Source organism: Protopterus annectens, chromosome 1.part1 (assembly GCF_019279795.1).
Source record: "Protopterus annectens isolate FY-2018-M chromosome 1.part1, PAN1.0, whole genome shotgun sequence".
In the NCBI taxonomy this organism is placed as follows: domain Eukaryota; kingdom Metazoa; phylum Chordata; order Ceratodontiformes; family Protopteridae; genus Protopterus; species Protopterus annectens.
This window is the reverse complement of record NC_056726.1, coordinates 1,396,533,582-1,396,554,122: the sequence shown is the minus strand read 5'-3', so window position 1 is coordinate 1,396,554,122 and position 20,541 is coordinate 1,396,533,582. Positions and strand designations below refer to the sequence as shown.

At 43.0% G+C, this 20,541-nt stretch overlaps 1 protein-coding gene across 1 annotated transcript in view; it reads left to right on the top strand.

The window, feature by feature from the left end:
- The window catches only part of GREB1 (growth regulating estrogen receptor binding 1), a 3,935,532-nt gene that overhangs the window by 3,120,742 nt on the left and 794,249 nt on the right, over window positions 1-20,541 (top strand). Inside the window, exons 21-22 of the mRNA XM_044082225.1 lie at window positions 17,027-17,119; window positions 19,251-19,843. Of these exons, the coding sequence (XP_043938160.1) occupies window positions 17,027-17,119; window positions 19,251-19,843 (686 nt within the window). The remainder of the gene's footprint in view (window positions 1-17,026; window positions 17,120-19,250; window positions 19,844-20,541) is intronic.

Genomic DNA, 20,541 nt, shown 5'->3' with positions numbered 1-20,541 from the left:
ACTATGACTACCGGAATACCTAAAAAACACAAAGTAAAAGACAGAGACCGTCGAGGTCGAAAACCGATGACGATGCTTCTCCTAAGCCAGTCGCCGGTTCGCCGGTACTCAGTGAGGTGCTTTCGCAGCCCCTGATACCCACTACTTTTGATTCGCAGGCCTCTACTGAGACCCATTCAGAGTCCGGTATGCCGCGAGATACTTTAAGTATTGAACCCGCCGATGTCTCTACCTTAGATGGGTCCAGAGCCGCTGAGCAGGCACCGGCTTCTGAGGGTGTTTTCAGGCCTAAAGATTTATATATTAAACAGACGCCATCTTCAAAACTAAGGCCAAAAACTACTTCTATGTTTAGAAAACCAATGCCTGGGCAACGTGTATAGGCCCCAATGCCTAAAAAACAAATTATCAAAATGGCTGAAGATTTAATTACCGTGATCAGGGGTTCCCATCCCCCTCCTGCTAAGAGGCCTAGGCAAGGCACTAACTATGAATCTTCAGATCAGGTTTCTATTTCTTCTGATTCCTTTTCTGATCAGGATTTATCTATACCCACTTATGAGGACTCTGATGCAGAAGACTCCATCCCTTCTGCTTCTCCCCCTGAGGATTTCTCTTTTGGAGAAACTTTGCATACCTTAAGGGAACACTTCCACTGGGAGAGTCAGGATTTCTCTGAATCTAAAAAGAGACTTAGGGATTTTCTCCTTCTTCCTCAGCATAGGCCTGTGGTTATACCTCCTGTTCTGGACATTGTTGATGATGTTTTCTCAGAATCCAGTATAACTCCTGATTCCCTGCCTCTGGCTCCTAGTAAGCCAGACAGATACTACAGGGTTCCTGACTCCCAAAAATTCCTTTTCAAAAACCCTACTGCTGACCCTGAAACCATTTCTCAGGGTCCCAAGGGCGTTAAGGCCTCTACTGCTAAAAATCCTACCCCTTCTGACAGAGATTCCAGGGCTCTGGATAGATAGGGAAAGAAGGTTTACACGTCTGCAACCTTGGCAATAAGGCCTTTAAACTGTCAATTTCATATGCTTAAATATCAACAGCATGTCATGGGCTTACTTAAACAGAAAATGATGTTGATTTCTGACTGTGTGGAAAAAAAGGAGTTGCAGGATTTATTACATTCAGCTGAACAAGTTGGAAAACATACTTTGCAATGTGGTTTTGATTCCTTGGAGGCCTCTTGCAGAGCTGCTGTAGCTGGATCTGTGATAAGAAGGCATGCTTGGCTAATGGAACAAAGTTTGCCTGACCATGTTAAAGCAAAATTGTTGGATGCTCCTTTACAACAGGACAGTCTATTTGGTAATAAGGCTGAAGAAGTTTTGAAAAAGATGGAAGATAAAGCTAAATCTATGCAAACTGTGAAAGATTTCTTACAAGTGCAGCCACCCAGGTTTAATAGGCACTGGTCTACTAAGAACTGGTCCTTTCCAGTACCCACTAGAGCTGCTCAGGTCAAACTCAGACATTCCAAAGGCTCCAGGTTTCAGTCGCAAGGAACTTTTAGAACAAAGCAATGGGGTATCTCCACCTCCAAATCTGGAAGCAACAAGGCACCTCCCTATGATAAACAGTCTCAATGACTTTCCACTGCAATCACCAAGCACTTATCTTTTGGCCACCCCTTTGGGGGGAAAACTGGCACTTCATGCATGAAACTGGCAACTGATTACCCAGGACAAATGGGTTTTAAATATAGTATCCCAGGGATACAGATTTCATTTCCACACGTTGCCAATCCCAAACAGATGACCAGATCTGCCTCCAAATCAGTGGGCAGAGGCCCATAAACAAGTTATTTCCCTCATGAATATGGGGGCTATTCAACCAGTACCAGAAAAGGAAAAGGGACAAGGTTTCTATTCAAGACTTTTCCTGGTACCCAGAAAAGACAAATCATGGCATCCAATTCTGGACTTATCCATTATAAATACATTTCTGGACATTCCAAAATTCAAGATGCTGACTCTTCAATAGTTACTGCCTATGCTAGGCAAGGATGCCTGGTTGGTAATGCTAGACTTAAAAGAGGCTTATATGCATATCCCAATCAGGGAATCTTGCAGAAGATACCTCCGCTTCAAAGCAGGTTACTTGCATTACCAGTTCTCTGCACTGCCCTTTGGATTATCTACTGCACCCAGGGACTTCACAAAGTTCCTGGCACCAGTAATTGCATTTTGCAGGCAAAGAAATATTGAAATTTATCCGTACCTGGACGATTGTCTAATTCAGGCAGAAAACAAGGATACTCTTCTAAAACATCTGACGTTTCTAACTTGTCTAAGGTACACCATAAATGAAAAGAAATCACAACTGGTACCCTCTCAAAAAATTACATTCCTGGGTGCGAGCTTGAATACAACTGCGCAGATGACTTACCTCACGCCAGAAAAGCAAATTCAATTGATATCTTACTTCAAACAGGTGGCCACAAAAACCCAGCTATCTGCAAGACAAATTCTGCAGGCCTTGGGGCTCATGGCCTCCTGCATCCTTCTAATTTTATATGCAAGACTGCATATGAGGAAACTTCAGTGGTACCTAAAAATATTATGGAGTCAACATTGCCACAGCCTGGAAACAATGATTCCTATCATACCTTACCTGCAACTAGAGTTCCTATGGTGGGTAGAGGCTTGCCACCAAAACATGGGACTGTCATTCATTCCACCCCCTGCCGCCCAAACCCTGACTACAGATGCATCAGACTATGCTTGGGGGGCGCATCTGGCAGGGAGATGCAGTCAAGGCAAATGGAGCCCAAATCAAATGCCCCTACATATCAATCAGAAAGAGATGCTAGCTGTACAGAATGCTCTGACAGCCTTCAAGAACTACCTTCATCCAGGACAATTACTGATAAAGACAGACAACACCCCAGTAATGTGGTACATAAACAAGCAGGGGGGTACACATTCCTACCCCCTTTGTAGACTAGCCATGGCATTGTGGAACACGGCCTTGACTTCTCAAATACATCTACAAGCTCAATTCCTGCCAGGAAAGCAAAATACTCTGGCAGACAAACTAGGCAGAAATATTATGGACCCACACGAATGGAAACTGGAACCACAAATTTTCAACATGTTGACACGCAAATGGGGGAGCCCAGACATAGATCTTTTTGTCTCACCCCAAAACTATCAGTTGGACAAATTCTACACAAGAATTCATCACAAAAAAGCTTGGAAAGTGGATGCCCTATCCTTCAGCTGGAAAAACCTATCAGTCTATGCCTATCCTCCTCTGCCTCTGCTCTCCAAAGTCCTACTAAAAGTCAGACAGGACAAACCAAAAATGATCCTGATTGCTCCAGACTGGCCTCGCCAACACTGGTACCTGCTCCTGCGCAATGTGTCACACCTTCCTCCATGGTACCTGCCTCAGACACCTTACTTACGGTCTCAGCAAAACTCTCAAATTATGCACACTCAGCTCCAAACTTTGAATCTTGCAGTGTGGCTAATCAACTAATTTCACCCTTTACACCTCTCAGCAAACCTGTGATGGATGTCATTTTGGAGGCTCGAAGGCTTAGTACTAGAAAATCTTATGTTGACAAATGGAAAAGATTCTGTGCCTGGAACCAAGCACAAGGAATAAGCACAGCAATGCCCAATATTCCTCGGATTCTGCAATACTTAACTGAGATGCTTCACAAGGGCCTATCTTTTTCTTCCATAAAAATCCATGCCTCTGCCATTTCAGCTCATTACAACACTCTTTTCTCATCCTCTGCTAAAGCAGTACCTCAGAGATGCCAAAAATTTAAGACCTCCCAGGAGAGCACCAACTCCTGCATGGGACCTCAATTTTATTTTGGAAAAACTCACTCTACCTCCTTTTGAGCCAGCTGCTACTGCGGACCTAAAATTTCTCTCTTGGAAAACAGCTTTTCTTTTAGCAGTCACATCAGCTAGAAGGATTTCAGAATTACAGGCTCTTATGGCAGTGGAGCCTTTCATTATTTTTTACCCAGACAGTGTGGCTGTCAGGACCAATCCATCCTTTATGCCTAAGGTGGTATCTAGTGTGGCCCTTAATCAGACCATTTATCTGCCAACTTTCTTCCCAAATCCACAGAACAAGGGTGAGTGGATTCTGCATTCCTTGGATGTACACAGACAACTAAGATTCTACTTAAACAGGACAAAATCTCTAAGAAAATCTGAACAACTATTGGTGGCATTTGTTGCAGGGGCATAGGGAAAGGCTATTTCAAAGCAGACTGTTTCCAAATGGATAAGCCATTGTATTCATTTCTGCTATATGCACCATGGTAAACCTGTCCCCAAGGGGATCAGATCTCATTCCACCAGGGCTGCATCTACTTCTGCAGCCTTTCTCAGAGGGGTTCCTAGCAGAGATATTCTAGAAGCTGCTACCTGGAACTCAGTTCATACATTCACCAAACATTACCAATTACGTCTCTTCTCTAACTCCATAGCAGGCTTTGCACTGCTGTCCTGCAAGGCATTATAGCTGCTCGTAATGCTGTATAAATCCATCCTCCCAACCATAGCTTTGGGATTCTACCCAAATGTAATGGCTGCAACAGTGAAACACGAAGAACATAGTACAGTTGTGTACACTTACCATAAATGTAGATGTTCGAGTGTATTCACTGTTGCAGTCCTGGATGTTATGTGATCCTATCTCGCCTACATTCTGACTGATGGGTTCGGAGCCGATCCCTCGGCTCCGACTCGGCACGCTTATGCCAAAGAGCGAAGTCTCTTATTGGCTGAGCTTACTATATACCAGGATGCACCACTACCAGTCCCCCAGATCTCGTTTGCCGCTAACTTGCGAAGACGTGGTCTCGAGCTGGCTGAGCTGAGTAGTATTTATTTACTAACTTTTTTCTGTCAGAATTTTGCTGTTCTTGTCATAAAAAGCTGTTTTAACGGCTATTCTTCACTTTTGTGTGTGTTTGGAGTTTTATGAGAAACTTTGTAGTGTGATTGGGCGTTGATTTTGATTTCAGGCCTCCTTCATCTTAGGGCCTTCCCGGTCAGTCAACCCCCCTTAAACCTAAGAGGGTTTCAAAGTACCCTTGAGTTAATTGTTACGGATTGTTTACCTAATCGGCAGCTGTAAACCGATTTTTAGGTAGTGTCAGTTTGATCAGAAAATCAAGTGGATAGTGTTGTTTTTTCTGTCAGGGATTACCGTTTTTGTGCTATAATGTCTCAGAATCCTAGGCCTTCGGGCTTCAAAAAATGCACCAAATGTAATTTTAAAATGTCAATCACAGATGACCACTCTCTCTGTGTTTATTGTTTGGGTGCAAAACATTTACAAGAGTCATGCAGCGTGTGTCACGCTTTTTCCTCGAGGGTCCTCCAGGAGAGGAAAAATAAACTCATTCTTAAAGGCTTAATAAAACCCTCCTTTGAAGAAGCTCTAGCATCCTCTCCTTCTCCAGCTAAAAAGAAAAAGGCGTCGGCTCCGACCAGTCCGTCGGATCCGGCCGCCAAAAGACATAGGCAGGCTTCTCCTTCGGCTCCAAGGACTTCGGAGCCGAGGGCGGAACGGTCTGCCTCGATGCCACCAGTCTCGACTCCTCTGGCTTCGGAGCCGATGGCTGGGGCATCGAGAGGCGGGTCACCTTCGTCGGCTCCATTGGTCTCGGAGCCGACAAGGGTTGCCCGCTCAGACACTTCCTCCTCGGCGCCGAAGTCCTCCTCGGCACCGATGGAAACTAGTGTGGGTATTCCTTCGGCGCCGATAGTCATCGAGTCGCCTCGGAGCCAGTCCCCTAGCCCTTTGGGGCCGTTGGAGAGGCCATCTCGAACCCGTTCAGTATCCTCTAAGTCATCGAGGATGTCGGATTCGGATATAGACAGGGTGCTCCAAAGACTGTTCCTGTCCCCAGTCTTTCAAAAATTTGTTTCGGCTCCGACCCAGTTGGCTTCGGAGCCGATAGCCCATGCCCATCCCATTGCTATTCCTCCTCCGACCGCTTCGGCTCCGTCGGAGCAGGTGCTGTTGGAGCCGGTGGAGATCTTAGGGTCGGCTCCGACCCTTACTCCAACCCGGGCCTTCGGGTCCGAGTTTGGTACACGGACTTCTTCGGCTGGACCCGGGGGTGATGTTTCGGGACCTATGCTTTCGGTTCCGAGCCTCCCTCTCGGTGCTTCGGCTGCGGGACTTCCGTCTGCTATCATGGCTCCAGGGACCGGACACTCCCAGGATTCTGGGGGTCCAGCTTTCAGAGCTATGAGGAGTGCCTTGGCCAAGTCTTCGGCCATCTCTCCGGCTTTACCGGCACCTTCCCTGGGCGTGGAGACTGGGTCTTTGGCAGTTCCCCTGTCCGTAGGCAGCGGAGCCCCTGGGCCTGAGGTTACCCCCATTGGGGGTTCCCCTCCTCCTGAGGGTTCTTCGGAGTTGTCTTCAGAGGAACCCCCGAGGAAGAGATTGTGCAAGAGGAAGCACATGGACTCCCCCGAGTCTATTACATCGGACACTGATCTTGATGATGCGGAGGGGTCCCCGAAGTCGTCCTCGGATGATGTCTCATTTGCAGACATCTTAGAGATCCTCAAACAACGAGGCGGCTGGATATCCAAACCCCCCTCTGCTGATGAGTCAGTGCTCCTCAAGGCCTTTGGGGCTCAGCCCTCCGCCTCCTGGGTGTCTCCGCCCTTCGACGAGCTCCTGGATTTAGTTTGTCGAAGGGCGTGGGAACATCCAGATACCGTGGAACCAGTCCCTTCTCGTCCTAATAAATTTTTGTCTGCCCCACCCGAGAAGGAGTTCCTCACTAAAGGCGTGGCTGTAGATGCCATGGTGGTGGCATCTGCTACACAACAGGACGTGGCAGAGGCTTCATCGTCCGTCCATCCTCCTAATAAGGAGTCTAGGAGCATGGACAGGTACGGGAAGCGCACCCTGACTTCAGCGGCCTTTACTTTAAGGTCTCTGAATTATTTGTCACATTTTACCAGGCTTCAGAGGGATCTGGTCAAGGAGCTGTCAGATTCCCTCTCGGGTAACCTACCTGAGCAGCTAGCCCAGTCGGTTAGCTCTCAGTTGGCTATCCTTACGTCAATTTCTAACTCGTCCATGAGGCTCATTTCCTATGCGGCCGAAGGGGCGCGTAGGGCGGCAGGCACAGGCGTGGCTCACGGAGACAAGCCTGGCTCCGCTTGTGTCAGTTCTTGGAGGCCTTCAAGTCTTCCTTCCGACGCTCCCTTTGATGGGTCCTCTTTGTTTGGACCTAAGGTTAAAGACACCCTTACCCGCTGTGAGCAAGAGGGAAAAACTTTATCTGCCGTAGGTGCCCATTATTCCACTCCCTTTCGGCCTTATCCCAAGGCTAAAGGAGGGGGGAAGATGTGGTTCCGTAAATCACGTAAGTTTTTTCCCCAACAGCAGGAAGATTCCCCTTCCAGAGGCAGAGGACGGGGAAATTTTTCTGGGAGACGCCGTCCCAGAGGCGGCAGAGGGCCCCGCAATTCTGGAGACTGCGAGTCCTTTCGTGGCTCTTCAGCCTCCCACACATCATGAGGGATTGCCCGGCTGTGCTGCTCCGGAGCCAGTTGGGTGCCGTTTTGCCAAGCACCTAAAAGCCTGGGAGTCAATCACTCAGGACAGATGGGTGCTTCGGATCATTGCCGGAGGTTACACCATCCCATTCACATACTCACCCCCACCGTCCAAAAAAATCCCGGACCCACCACCCAGTCAAAGGGAAATTGCAGCCGCAGAAGCTTTAAAGCTGCTAGAAAAGGAGTCATCCAACCGGTCCCCACAGACCAGATCGGATCCGAAATTACTCCAGGTTCTTTTAGTGCCAAAAGACAGGGGACCTGAGACCAATATTGGATCTCAGCAGACTGAACCAATCCGTCACGAAATCCAAATTCGAATGGTCACGTTACAATCCATTCTCCCATTGTTGGAGAAGGATGTTTGGATGTGCTCCATAGACCTCAAGGACGCCTATTATCACATACCGATACATCAGGCGTCCAGGAGGTATCTGCGCTTCAGCCTGGGAGTCAGTCATTTCCAATTTTGTGCACTGCCCTTTGGTCTCACCACAGCCCCAGGGTGTTCACCAAGTGTTTGGCAGTAGTGACTGCTCACCTGAGGAGTCTTGGATTCCAAGTGTTTCCCTATCTGGACGACTGGCTCCTGACTGCCACCACCAGGCATCTACTAATGGACAACCTCAAAGCCACCATCTCCCTGGGTGCTACCCTGGGATTACATTCAATTGGTCAAAGTCTGTCTTGCTGCCCTCTCAGCGCATAAGGTTCATAGGAGCAGAGATAGACTCAAAATTGATGCTGCTTTTCTTCCTACCGAAAGGATCCAAACTTTACAGGGCCAAGTTCAAGCTCTGATTTCAAGATCCAAAGCCCCAGCCAGGATGGTTCTACAAGTTTTAGGTTCAATGTCTGCCACGGTTCTTTTAGTTCCTCTGGCAAGATTGCACATGAGGATTCTTCAGTGGCTATTGTCAACTCAATGGTCCTTTCAGGACCTTCCCCTCAATCATCCCATCATGATTACAGAAACATGCAAACGGGACCTTCGCTGGTGGCTTCAGACATCCAATCTAAATCAAGGAAGACCCTTTGTTATTCCCTCTCCAGTGGTTACCCTGACGACAGATGCCTCCCAGATAGGGTGGGGAGGGCATTGTCTGGGCAGGTTAGTTCAGGGCTCCTGGCTTCCAGACGAAGCTCTTCTCCACATCAATGTGTTGGAGATGAGGGCTGTACTTCTGTCCCTACAGGCCTTACACAAGTTTCTTCCTCAGGGCATCATCGCCATCCACACAGACAACATGTCGGTGGTCTGGTATCTAAACAAACAAGGAGGGACCAGATCTTACCCCCTTTGCAGAGAGGCCATGAGGGTGTGGGAATGGGCTGTAGCTACCAACCGTTTCTTGGTAGCGACCCACATTCCGGGGAAATCAAATATATTGGCAGACAAATTGAGCAGGACAATTCTCTCTCCTCACGAGTGGTCCCTAAACGAAACAGTAGCAGCTCAGGTTTTCAGGAGATGGGGAACGCCGTGCTGCGATCTATTTGCAACACCACTAAACACGAAGTGCAAAAGGTTCTTCTCCTTGACTCCACATCAAGGGGAAGCAGCTATGGATGCTCTAGCACAACCTTGGCCAACAGGGCTACTTTATGCCTTTCCTCCGATACCACTTCTCTCCAAAGTCATTCAAAAAGCTTCTCAATTGGGGTCCACAATGATACTGATTGCTCCATACTGGCCTCGTCAGGTATGGTTTCCCTACCTGAAGAAACATGCGGTGGACGATCCTTGGACGTTAGATCTAACTCCGGATCTGCTAATCCATCAGTCGGGACGACAGCATCAGTCCCTACACTCCTTGAAGTTGACAGCCTGGCTCCTCCACTTCCGACTTTAGTCAGAAGTCACACATTAGACCCGGAAGTTATTCACATTTTATCTTCAGCCCACAAACCCACCACTAACAAATTGTACCTCAGTAAGTGGAAGAGGTTTGCTATCTGGGCTCAACTCAGGGGCTTAGACCCTATCACTGCTCTGATCCCGGAAGTTTTGAAATTCTTAACATCCCTGTTTAATCAAGGATCTTCTGTCTCTACTATTAAAGTCCAACTGGCGGCTATCTCTAAATTCCACGAATCCATGGATCCTCCATTGATGAGCAGCAGATTATGCAAGACTTTTATTAAAGGTGCGGGTCTGTTAAGACCCCCAGTTTTTCATCCTGCGCCTCCGTGGGATCTTGATTTGGTGCTTCGTGCATTAACATCTCCCCCTTTCGAACCGGCTGCTACATGTGAGTTAAAATATCTGTCTTGGAAAACTGCCTTCTTAGTTGCAATTACTTCTGCAAGAAGAGTTTCAGAGCTTCAAGCCCTATCTATTAAACCGCGTACTTGATTTTCCACAAGGATAGAGTATCACTTAGGCCTAATCCATCCTTTGTCCCAAAGGTCTGTTCTAATCTCTGTCTTCAACAATCTCTAGAGCTACCAGTTTTCTTCCCAAAATTCTCCAATGAAGCAGAATACACTCTCCATAAATTGGATGTTCACAGGCAATTGCGTTTCTATTTAGACAGGACTCAGCAATTTCGTAAGTCAGACCAATTGTTTGTGTCCTTCTCAGACAATAAATTGGGTAAAACCATTACAAAAGCTACCATCTCCAAATGGATTAGAGATTGTATAACTCAGGCTTATTCTTCGAATAAGCAACTTACAACATCTATCAAAGCTCACTCTACCAGAGCTATGGCGACTTCTATAGCTTTTCATTCCAAGCTCGCTATATCGGAGATTTGTGCTGCGGCTACTTGGTCAAATCCGCACACTTTCATTTCCCACTATAAATTGGATGTGGCATCTAAAGGGCGAGCATCATTTGGTTCCACGGTACTCAGGAGTGTTTTCCAGTGAGCCACCCAGGATTCAGGTGCTAGGGACGCTGTCCCATCAGTCAGAATGTAGGCGAGATAGGATCACATAACATCTTTTAGTTATGTACTCACCATAACTTCAGATGTTTGGGATCCATCTCGCCTACATTCTAATACCCACCCTCCTTCCCCTGCCTTGGAGATCAGAAGAGATTGAACGGTTTTGAGTTCTACTGTTTTATCTTGTTTCATCTGACGATGTTACATAAGCAGGGCGTGCATGTGTGCATGTATGCGGACAAACTAGATCTGGGGGACTGGTAGTGGTGCATCCTGGGATATAGTAAGCTCAGCCAATAAGAGATTTCGCTCTTTGGCATAAGCGTGCCGAGTCGGAGCCGAGGGATCGGCTCCGAACCCATCAGTCAGAATGTAGGCGAGATGGATCCCAAACATCTGAAGTTATGGTGAGTACATAACTAAAAGTTACCCTCCCTCCATCACCCTGTTTTTCTCTAACTATACCTCTCATTTCTGTTACTATCTTTAAAAGCCTTTTTAGTGTATTTGCTTTTGTTTGGAGGTATATATTTTGTGTTTTGTGTTTTGTATTTTATATATATATATATATATATATATATATATATATATATATATATATATATATATATATATATATATATATATATATATATATATATATATATATATATATATATATTGCTCCCCATTTGGGGGGCACCTGACATCTGGGGCAAGAAAAACTGATGTAATGGCGTCAGCTGCGTGTTTTATACCCCTGACGACCTCAGGCCGACTGAGGGCAACCTGCCAGTAGATTACCCAAATGTAATGACTGCAACAGTGAATACACTCGAACATCTACATTTATGGTAAGTGTACACAACTGTACTTTAACCAAGTTCAATTGGAAACATACCTCAAAGCCATGCAAAGCAAATGTAGAAAGTCCTTATTCAAGGTACCGCTGAGATTACAGAGGGTGTTACTTAAATCTAAAATTATGGATCTGAAAATAAAATATAGACCAGAGAAGGAACTTGAATGTGCTTAGTGGAGCACATTTGCCAGAAAAACTTGATTAACTGCTAGAAGGACTACTTAAAGACATTGATTAACTGCTAGAAGGTCTACTTAAAGACACTGTAACACATATGTAATTTGATATCTCTTATTGAACCATCATAGTTTTCTCAGTTACACAAGCTCTCAGGCTAGCAATGGATTTTCATCAGGAGTTATGGTTAAGTCTCAAAGAACTAGAGACACTCTTGGTAGTACTGCACATTCTGGTGACAGAAGTAGAACAATTTTAGAAGAGTAGTGATACTGAATTTGAAAGCCATTAAAGTAAAATTATGTCTTGAGCAAAATAATTAGTAATGAAAGAATTTCAGCCGTATTTTTCTGTCAAGGAAGCTTTCTCCCCAGGGGAAGATGAGATTTCTCTGACTCTGAGGTACAAGACGTGGCTTACTTACATCCATTTCCTCCATTCACTTTTCTTGACTCAGATTCTGAAGACAACCTGTTGTCAACTTCATCATCAAAAGACTTGGCCTTTGGGGATCCCCTTCACAGAATTAAGAAACCCTTCCGTTCTGAGTCTAAGGAATTCTACCTGGCCCATATCAGTTCTAGTCTTGTCTGAACCTAGACTTCTGGCCATTCCAGTCCTAGAAGTCTTAGATCATGATTTCCACAAAACATCTTTGCAACCAGATTCCCACTCCCTTTCCCATAAGAAACCAGACTACTTCTAGAGTGTTCATGTACCAACAAACACCTTTATAAGAATCCAGTGATGGATCTAGTAGTTGGTATCTCTGAATTTTCATAAAGGATCTGGTGAGGGAAAGTAAGATCTTTGACTATATTGGAAAGAAAAGCTGCACCTTACCTACCCTGGCCATTAGGACTATGAACTGCTAGCTTCATATCCACAAACACCAAGAGTCTATTCATGAGCAAATGAGGCAGAAGGCAGAAAGAATGTAAGACAAGACCCTTAAAAAGGAGATGCTTGACTTATACAGCCTTAGCTGTCAGGGTGCTAGGCAGTCCACAGAGTGTAGCTAAGATATAAAAGATGTGTCATGTAGAGCAGCTGCTACGGAGTCTGTAGTCCGAAGACATACATACCTGAGGGTGCAGCCACTTCCTGTGCATGTTAAGGTGGAGCTCCTTGATGTCCCATTGGATAAGGAGCTTCTCTTCAGACCCCCTACCAAAATTTGTTAAAAAATTGGAGGAGCAGGGGGAAACTGTGCAGTCTGTAAACACCCTTCTTCAATCCCTATAATCCAGATACATAAGAAATTATCCAATTAAAAGTCATTTGTTTCTCCCCAAGTAGAGCCAAGGAAAACCACAAAAAGGGAAAAAATGGTAAGTTCCATAAAAAGTGTCAAACTTGACTCCAGAGGTAGAACTGGGAAGCCTCAGGCTTAGAACACCAAGGAGAGCAGCTGTGACTGTTCACAACAACTCCCTTCCCCAAGAAGTTGTACGCCAATCTCCCTCCCCCATAGATGCCTTCCAGAGAACATAGGCGGTAGCTCATGCTTTTGCAGACCAGTGGAAAAATTCTGTCAGGACAGTTGGGTTTTAAATGCAGTAGGATCAAACTACAGACTGCATTTTGAAGAAAACCAAGACTCCTAGGTGATCCACCAATCCCCAAATAACAAAGACACCTCATGCCCCTGTAGGTTGACAGCCTGCTAGCAGACTTTATAGAACTGGTACCAGAAAAAGAGAGCAGGGCAAGATTTTACTCTAGACTTTTCTGACTCCCAAGAAAAGAAGGATCTTTGAGGCCCATTATGGATGTATCAAAGCTAAACAAGTTCCTATTAGTCCCAAAGCTCAAAATGCTGACTTTACAAAAGTTACTACACTTGGTACTCCTTGGAACCTTAAAGGTGACCATGGATCTAAAGGATGCCTATCCCCATATCCTCATAGTTTGGGGAAACAGACAGTTCCTTAGATTTCAGGCAGTGGATTCTCATTTCCAGTTTACATCCCTGCCCTTTGGCTTGTCTAGTTTTCCTTGGATTTTTACGAAATGTCTAACTACTTTGATTGCTTGTCCTTCTTCCAGCACTTCAGCAAAATTGCCGGTCTCCACAGTAGTTCAGCAAGGGAATTTTTCAAGCTACAGCTTATATGGCATTGTGCATTGCCTTGATAAAGCTTCACATGGGAAAACTCTAATTGTACTTGAGAAATGTTTTGTCAATATCTCCACTCTTTGCAGGCAATTGTTCAATTTCTGCTTTGCATAAGGAAAGAAAGTGCATGGTAGACAGTGAATATCCAGTTGAAGTACTCAAGACTGCCACTGTTGTTGAAGTGCTAGAAGAGGAACAGGATCTCATTTAGAGGAAGAAAATCCCTCTGTTCTTCTGAGGCCAGCACAACTCCCAAGAAAGTAACCCATGTGGCTGGTGTTAGCTGAGATTTCTGAAGGATTAGGAATAATTCTACCCTTAATGTCTGAAACGGAAGAAGCCTGAAGCAGGCAGTCATCTAAATATGGATAGATGTGTACACTCTTTGTCCTGCAACAAGTAATTTTACCTGCAGGTAATATGTCTGCAGATCGTATTGTTGTAGGGGTCATTAAAGCGGCAATGAATGCAAAGTTGTCTTGTTGCTACAGACCTTCATTTACTATCAGACTCCTGTCACTAGGCTTTAGAGTAGTAGATGATTCCTACCAAACCTCAACACAAGCTTTTGTTTCCTTTAGCTAAAGCCTTTGCAGGGCTTAACACTGAATGCTATACTAATGGGTTGGGAGCCAACTTGGGTTCCCACCTTTTACAGGAAAAAGTAATCCTCCACAAAAGTTCCATGCAAAACAGCCAGAGCTGGAGGAACTGTTTCTTGCCCTGCAAGATCAGGAAGGAGAACAAGACTAGAGCTCATCTTACTTTGGTCAGACATTCGTACGGTATGTGATCATACAGGGATTCATATGCTTACACCCATTTTGCAGAGTGCATGTCTGGCATTGGGCCATAATCTGAGACATTAATGTCTCAGATGGTCACATCCTACTGAAAAAACAGTAACCTGATCTCTACCACGATGCGGTAAAGCAATACATAAAAGTGCAATCAAAAGTCCATAAAGCAAGCAAGTAAGCGTAATAAAGTTGAAGTAAAAAATCCTTTAATCCATAAAACAGTGGGTAACGGTAAGCGCTTTCGCGTGGGTGCAACCACGCTTCCTCAGACAATAAAGAACCCCACACACAACGTTTAAATAGCATAAGCTAAAGTCAAATTGAAACCAATTAAACTAATTAACAATTAACGCTTTAAAGAAAGAAAACAAGAAAACCAACTGCCTAGTGCCTACATAGCATTCCTGTATTAAAAAACATAAAACGAAGCTATGGCAAAATATATGAAGTTATAAACTTCCAATTTCATTCTGTAAAGATGCATTAAAACATTTCTAAGATCGTGCAAATTAAACAATCAGATAAATAGAAAAATGCAGAAAATACAATCTTTTACGAAGTAGTCCTTCATGAAACAGAACTAAACAAATCAGTTGATACATTTCTGAGACATTACTTTCTTTTCAAAGCGTGACTTAAAGCTATATCATCAGCCTTGGGAATCTTAAGGTTAGAGTCCCGCAGCTATAGAGGCTTAGAATTAAAGGCTCAGTAAACATGAGGAACAATTCTGCACTAAGAAACAAATAGCTTCGGTATTGTTAACAATAAAATACATTTTAAAAGGCCGATATTTCATAATGAAAATAAAACCAACATTAACATTATCAATCTAGTTACTGACGGCAGTTACAAACAATTATGAGCTGATAAGCTTCCGATACACTTAATAGTAGTGAAAACAAAAATAGTGCAAACGAAAACTACATTTCTAATTTACCGCCACATAACAGGATTTCTGTTCTCCAAAGGAAAAAAGCTTACAATGCATGCTCATGTTGTCACCGAGCATGTTCCTTCGGAGCAGCTTACCAACTTCTAAAAAGGAAGCTAAATAGTGAAAACAAAACAATATTTTTTTGATGGTCACATCCTAGTGAAAGTGAGCATGCTGGCAAAGTCTCTGATGTCCTGGAGCTGAGAATAAGGAAAACCTATCTACTTAGGTTATTCCTGGAGTAGATCACTCCAGAGATTAAACCTTTTTCATCACATGGAAGACCAAGTTCGATTATTGGCTCTGGCAGCTGTTGGATATAACTGGAGGGATGATTGACAAGACTTTGCCTACACACCTTTTTTCTAGCGGGGGTATATGGGAGGAGAACTTTGGAAAGAAGCAGTCACTCTTTGCACTTCTACTCACATCAGGATTTGTAGTAGCTGCCAAATTGTGGGAAGGCTTAAGAGGTGTTGTTACTTAGATGTTGTTGGGGTGGGAGCATACCTAAACCATGCATAATTACAAGGCAGTGGTCTGTTTAAGAGTATGCCAGCATGCAGTGGAAGTGGTTGCTGTCAGGCTCACTTCCTCCAAGAAGGAATTCCCAATTTACCAGCTATAAGACAAAACTGCTGTCCCCAGTTCTGGAAGGTTTATTTCAGGTATAATTGACATAATCATCACTGAGGTAGTATGAGGTCAAGGAGAGCAACATTGGTGCAGAAGCATTCTTATGAGAAACAATGTTTGAAATCATAGGCAAACAATAAATAATTAAATAAATATAGTTTGGATACTTGGAATGTAATTCTGGGAGTTTTGAGAATCCTGTGCCTCCCTCTCACATGACTGTTTAAATGTTTTGCTGTTTGGCATTCTTTCCAACACTTAACATTATGGAAGCCCCTTGAAACCAAATATGCTATATTACTACCTCTGTGGATAGTCCATTTGGAGTGGATGCTTATAATGCCCTAGTCACTACTGTCTGCTTGGTTGTCTCTCCCATACATAATCAGCAGATTGATTTTACTGTCAGTTACACAAATATATCATGTTATCTTGGTTTTGTGTCTTTCAAGTTCTGAGTGGTCAGTCTTTGAGACTGATTGAGGAGAGTTGGGGGTAAGTACATCTTCTAGCCAACTTCATGATGTCATGAATTATGCTGAGAGGATGTACCTACATCCTTGAACAAGAAAGCTAGAGAAATTTCAGAACTGTGCCAACCTGGGGATATCAGAAGAGGAAATCTCAGGAGTTGTCCATTTCCAGCAGCTATTGCCGCAAAAGGGGCTTCTTACCCGGTTGCAGTGCTGCTGAGTACAGTTTTGACAAAACTGGATATCAGCCGAATTGGCTGATGTGTGTGTGTGCGTGCGTGCATGCATGCATCCGTGTGTGTGTGTGTGTGTGTATGCATGTCTGTCTTGTTTGTGCTGGGGAACACAACTTAACAGTTTGGGCCCTTTTGCATCATTCAAGTCAACGAAGGGGAGAAATGGCCACAGTGTCTGTGAATTCTGGGTGCCATGTGGTGCAGTTGTACAAAAACAGGAAAAGCTGCAAAAATTAGACTATTTCTAAAAGTGGTACACCATGGAAAATGCAATTGCTTCAGATGAGAAAGTTCTTAGGAAATAGAACAGCTGACATTAACGTGGTTCTTGTTTTGAGACAGGAGGCACATCTGGCAAGAGCAGTCCTACACAGCGGCAAAGGTCACACTCTTATGATTCCTCATCTTCATCATCCTTTTCTTCAAAAGCATCTGGTAAGAACCTGTCTTATTTAATAAATCTTCAAGATGTAATTTAAAATCAAGCTAAAATTTTAAAGATATCCTGCAAATCATCATGAATAGATAAACGTTTCTGCTGAATGCAGTGTGTAGCTTAAAAAAATTTAAGGGAATCCTTGTTGAATATTGGCCTCACAGTTGATATCAGATGGATTACAGATGATTCTTTGCTCTGTCTGTAATTGTTGTAACTTAGGACAGTGTTTTATCTTATAAAGTATTGTGATATTTTTATGGTGAGACTTGTGCAAGGATGTACATTATGGGCCAATCAAAGGAAAGATTACATCAGAAGAGAAGCCAAGGTAGGTCCAACTGCAAAGAGAGTCAAAGAGAACAGATTATGGTAGTTTAAGCACATGTAAAGAAAACGAGAAGACAGTTAGGTGAAGAGAATATGGGGGAGAGACAGGGAAGAAGGATATCCAGCAAAGAGATGGATGGATTGTGTGAGTGAAGACCTGAACAGTCAGGCATGACTCAAAGAAGGTAGTGGAGTGGCACTAAATTGAGAGAGGTGGTAACAGTACTCAAAATATTTTGACCATGAAGAAAAGTACAAAAAAATGGTGTTAATTATGATGTTGATGATGATTATGATGGTGGTGGTGATGATGATAAAATTAAGGGTTCTTTGCTGAACATACTAATTTATCTTCTACAGATAATGTTAATTTATATTCTGCTCTTTCTAACAGTTGTGTTGCTTCTTTCAGTTACATTTTCATTTTGTAGCACAAACAAGGGAGGCAAAAGAAAGCAGCCATGTCTGGTATGTCATGCAAGTCCAAACCATTTTGCCACCTTCTCAGAGATTTTTTGTTTTTTCTTGGGTTGTAGCCTTCTTATACAGATGAAAGGCTGTAAAAAGAAAAGGGAAAAAAGTTAAACATGACATAGAGATGCTTAAGGTAAAGCATGTTAAATACGTCAGTGTTTCTGTGTCTAAGTGTAAAAGTAATATTTCATTGAGGGGCGCTGTTTTTTATCACCAGTACTGGGTGATGTGGCTGAGCTTCTTGATTGCCTCTTTTGGCCGTACGTTTAGTATGAACCTATGAACTTATAATAAAAGTTCTTTAAAGTATGCATTGTCTAGCATATGCAGTATTTACATGTCCATTGTATATCCATGTTAGTGTAGTGATCATAAGTCTGACAAATACAGACAGTCTGGTTGCTAATGAGCTGGCAGATAATTTATAATCTAAGTTTAATAGAAAGACACATATTTGTGGTTATGTATTAGGAGGGTGTTTTGCAGGTTAAAGAGTAAATTACTTCATACTTTCACCTCCAAGAAAGTGCAATGATCAGTTTATTGTAGTGATCCCTTCACTACTTTAGTAACTCTGTGAAAATATTTCTTGGTACCTTGAATTATACTTCTACTGGATAAGCAAGATATGTTCGAGGCACTGAATTGTATCATGTTGAAAGGGTTATGGATTTTAGTTCTTAGAGCAAAAGGAAGTTCAGACTTCATTTAGTCACGTGTGGCAGGCTGATTATATTTAAACATTTGACTCCCCAAGTTCATAGGTTTACATTTTCCTGAGGAAGTCTTTTCAGGATGTCTTAAAGTTGATGTTATAATGCAGGAAAAGGTGGAGTAACGTATATAATGCATATCACTTATTTAGCTGTTTCATCTCTTAACCTCAGAAGAGGAATCTTAGTTGTTCCAGGACAGCATTAGAATATTTTTACTCGAGATTGCTAAGAATGAAGTTCATTTTCACAGCTAAAATATGCAGGATTTTTTGACAAATTCAATGATGTCACTTAAATGCAGTTCTTGGCATTGAGACTTGCAGTGCTTTCAGCCAGCTTTGCCAGTGTTCCAATAATCCAACAATCTCTTTTGTAATTTGGAGATGTGCTGAATCCCCTCATCACACCCTTTAGAGTATTTCAGTTAAGTTCTATAGCCTTCTTCATCTGAGAGTTTTTTCATACTGTCTAAGGCACACTGTCATTTAACAAACCAAAATATAAGGAAGAAAGAAAATAGTTGTCCTAAGCAGAAGTATCTTTTATGTTGTTAGCTAAATGTGTTCATTTTCAGTTAAACAAAAGTATTTCTACCCGTTTTATTTTTTAGGTTCAGTGTTTTGTGGTGAGACAACTACAACAGCAGACAGTACTGTTAAATCACTGCAACATGCCCGCACCATCAGCACAGAAGTGTGCAGTGAAACTAAACTGCAGAAAAACAAAGTGGAATGTGCTGCACAAAAACATTTCAATGGCACTGGGAGAATGGGAAACATACAAGTTGATCCATCAAGTTGGAGATGTGTCGGCAAAATGATTGATTCTAACTCTTTTTCTTCTTCAGGTTCTGCTATAACTGCACAGAGTTGCTGTTCCTTTCTTATGCCTCCCCAGTGCTTAGTGAGGAAAGCTTCCCAACGCCCACCAACAGTGTTTCTTCCCAAAGCAGTCTATGATGTTGCTACATCCATAGACAGTAGTGGGCATCCCAAGTCTGCATCTTTCCTACCCCACTTAACAGTGAGCTGGGCGACTTCATTCCGTCCCCTTTTAAGTAAAATGATGACTTGCACAGAACAATCATTGTACTATCGCCAGTGGACAGTACCTAAACAAAACCACATGGACTACAGTAACAGAAATGAGAGTAGGGCAGACAACTTTCATTCAAGAAGACTTCTACTGAGTGGACCACCACAGGTGAGAAAAGGTGACAGTGTTTTAATTTATGTTTTAAAATAGGCTATTAATATTAGAGAGAGCACAACTGAGACAGCAGGAAACTTGTGTAACAAAGACATTAGTGCAGAGCTAAATAAATAAGTGGTATAGAAATTCTTAAATCAATAAAGGAGTTTTTTTTTTGGTTCTACTGTGGCATATAAAATAAAGCGTTAGTACAGTGTTCTTATTTAGAAGAGAGAGTAATTGTATTATGTTTGTCTTGTAGAAATTTCTCTCATCAGATTTCATTTGTAGAACATATGAAATTATTTTGCTGCTAAATCTCATTTAAACTTGGAAGTGCATCTGCCCTTAGCAGTACTTGCCAGCTGAGGTCTTTTATTTCAAGAAAAGAGTTAACATCACCTGTAAATGCCCCAACCCTTTCAAGTACCAAAAATTTAAAATCAATAAATCAAGTATTGCTAAGTACAGATGCAATTCCAGGTTTAAATGAAAATTTGAATATAAGATACTTGTTGAAATGGTATAAGAAGTGACATCCTTAATTATTTTAATTGTTTAGTTATTCTTATTAGCTAAATTGTATTATATTAATATAATGTTTGTTGGCTGTATTTGATTTTCTGATGAAGTTCTTATGTTAAAGGAGAGAATGAAAGCGCTAAAATCAGTTTCCTGGTTTCTTTTCCTCCGTTTACCCACAAGTTTTT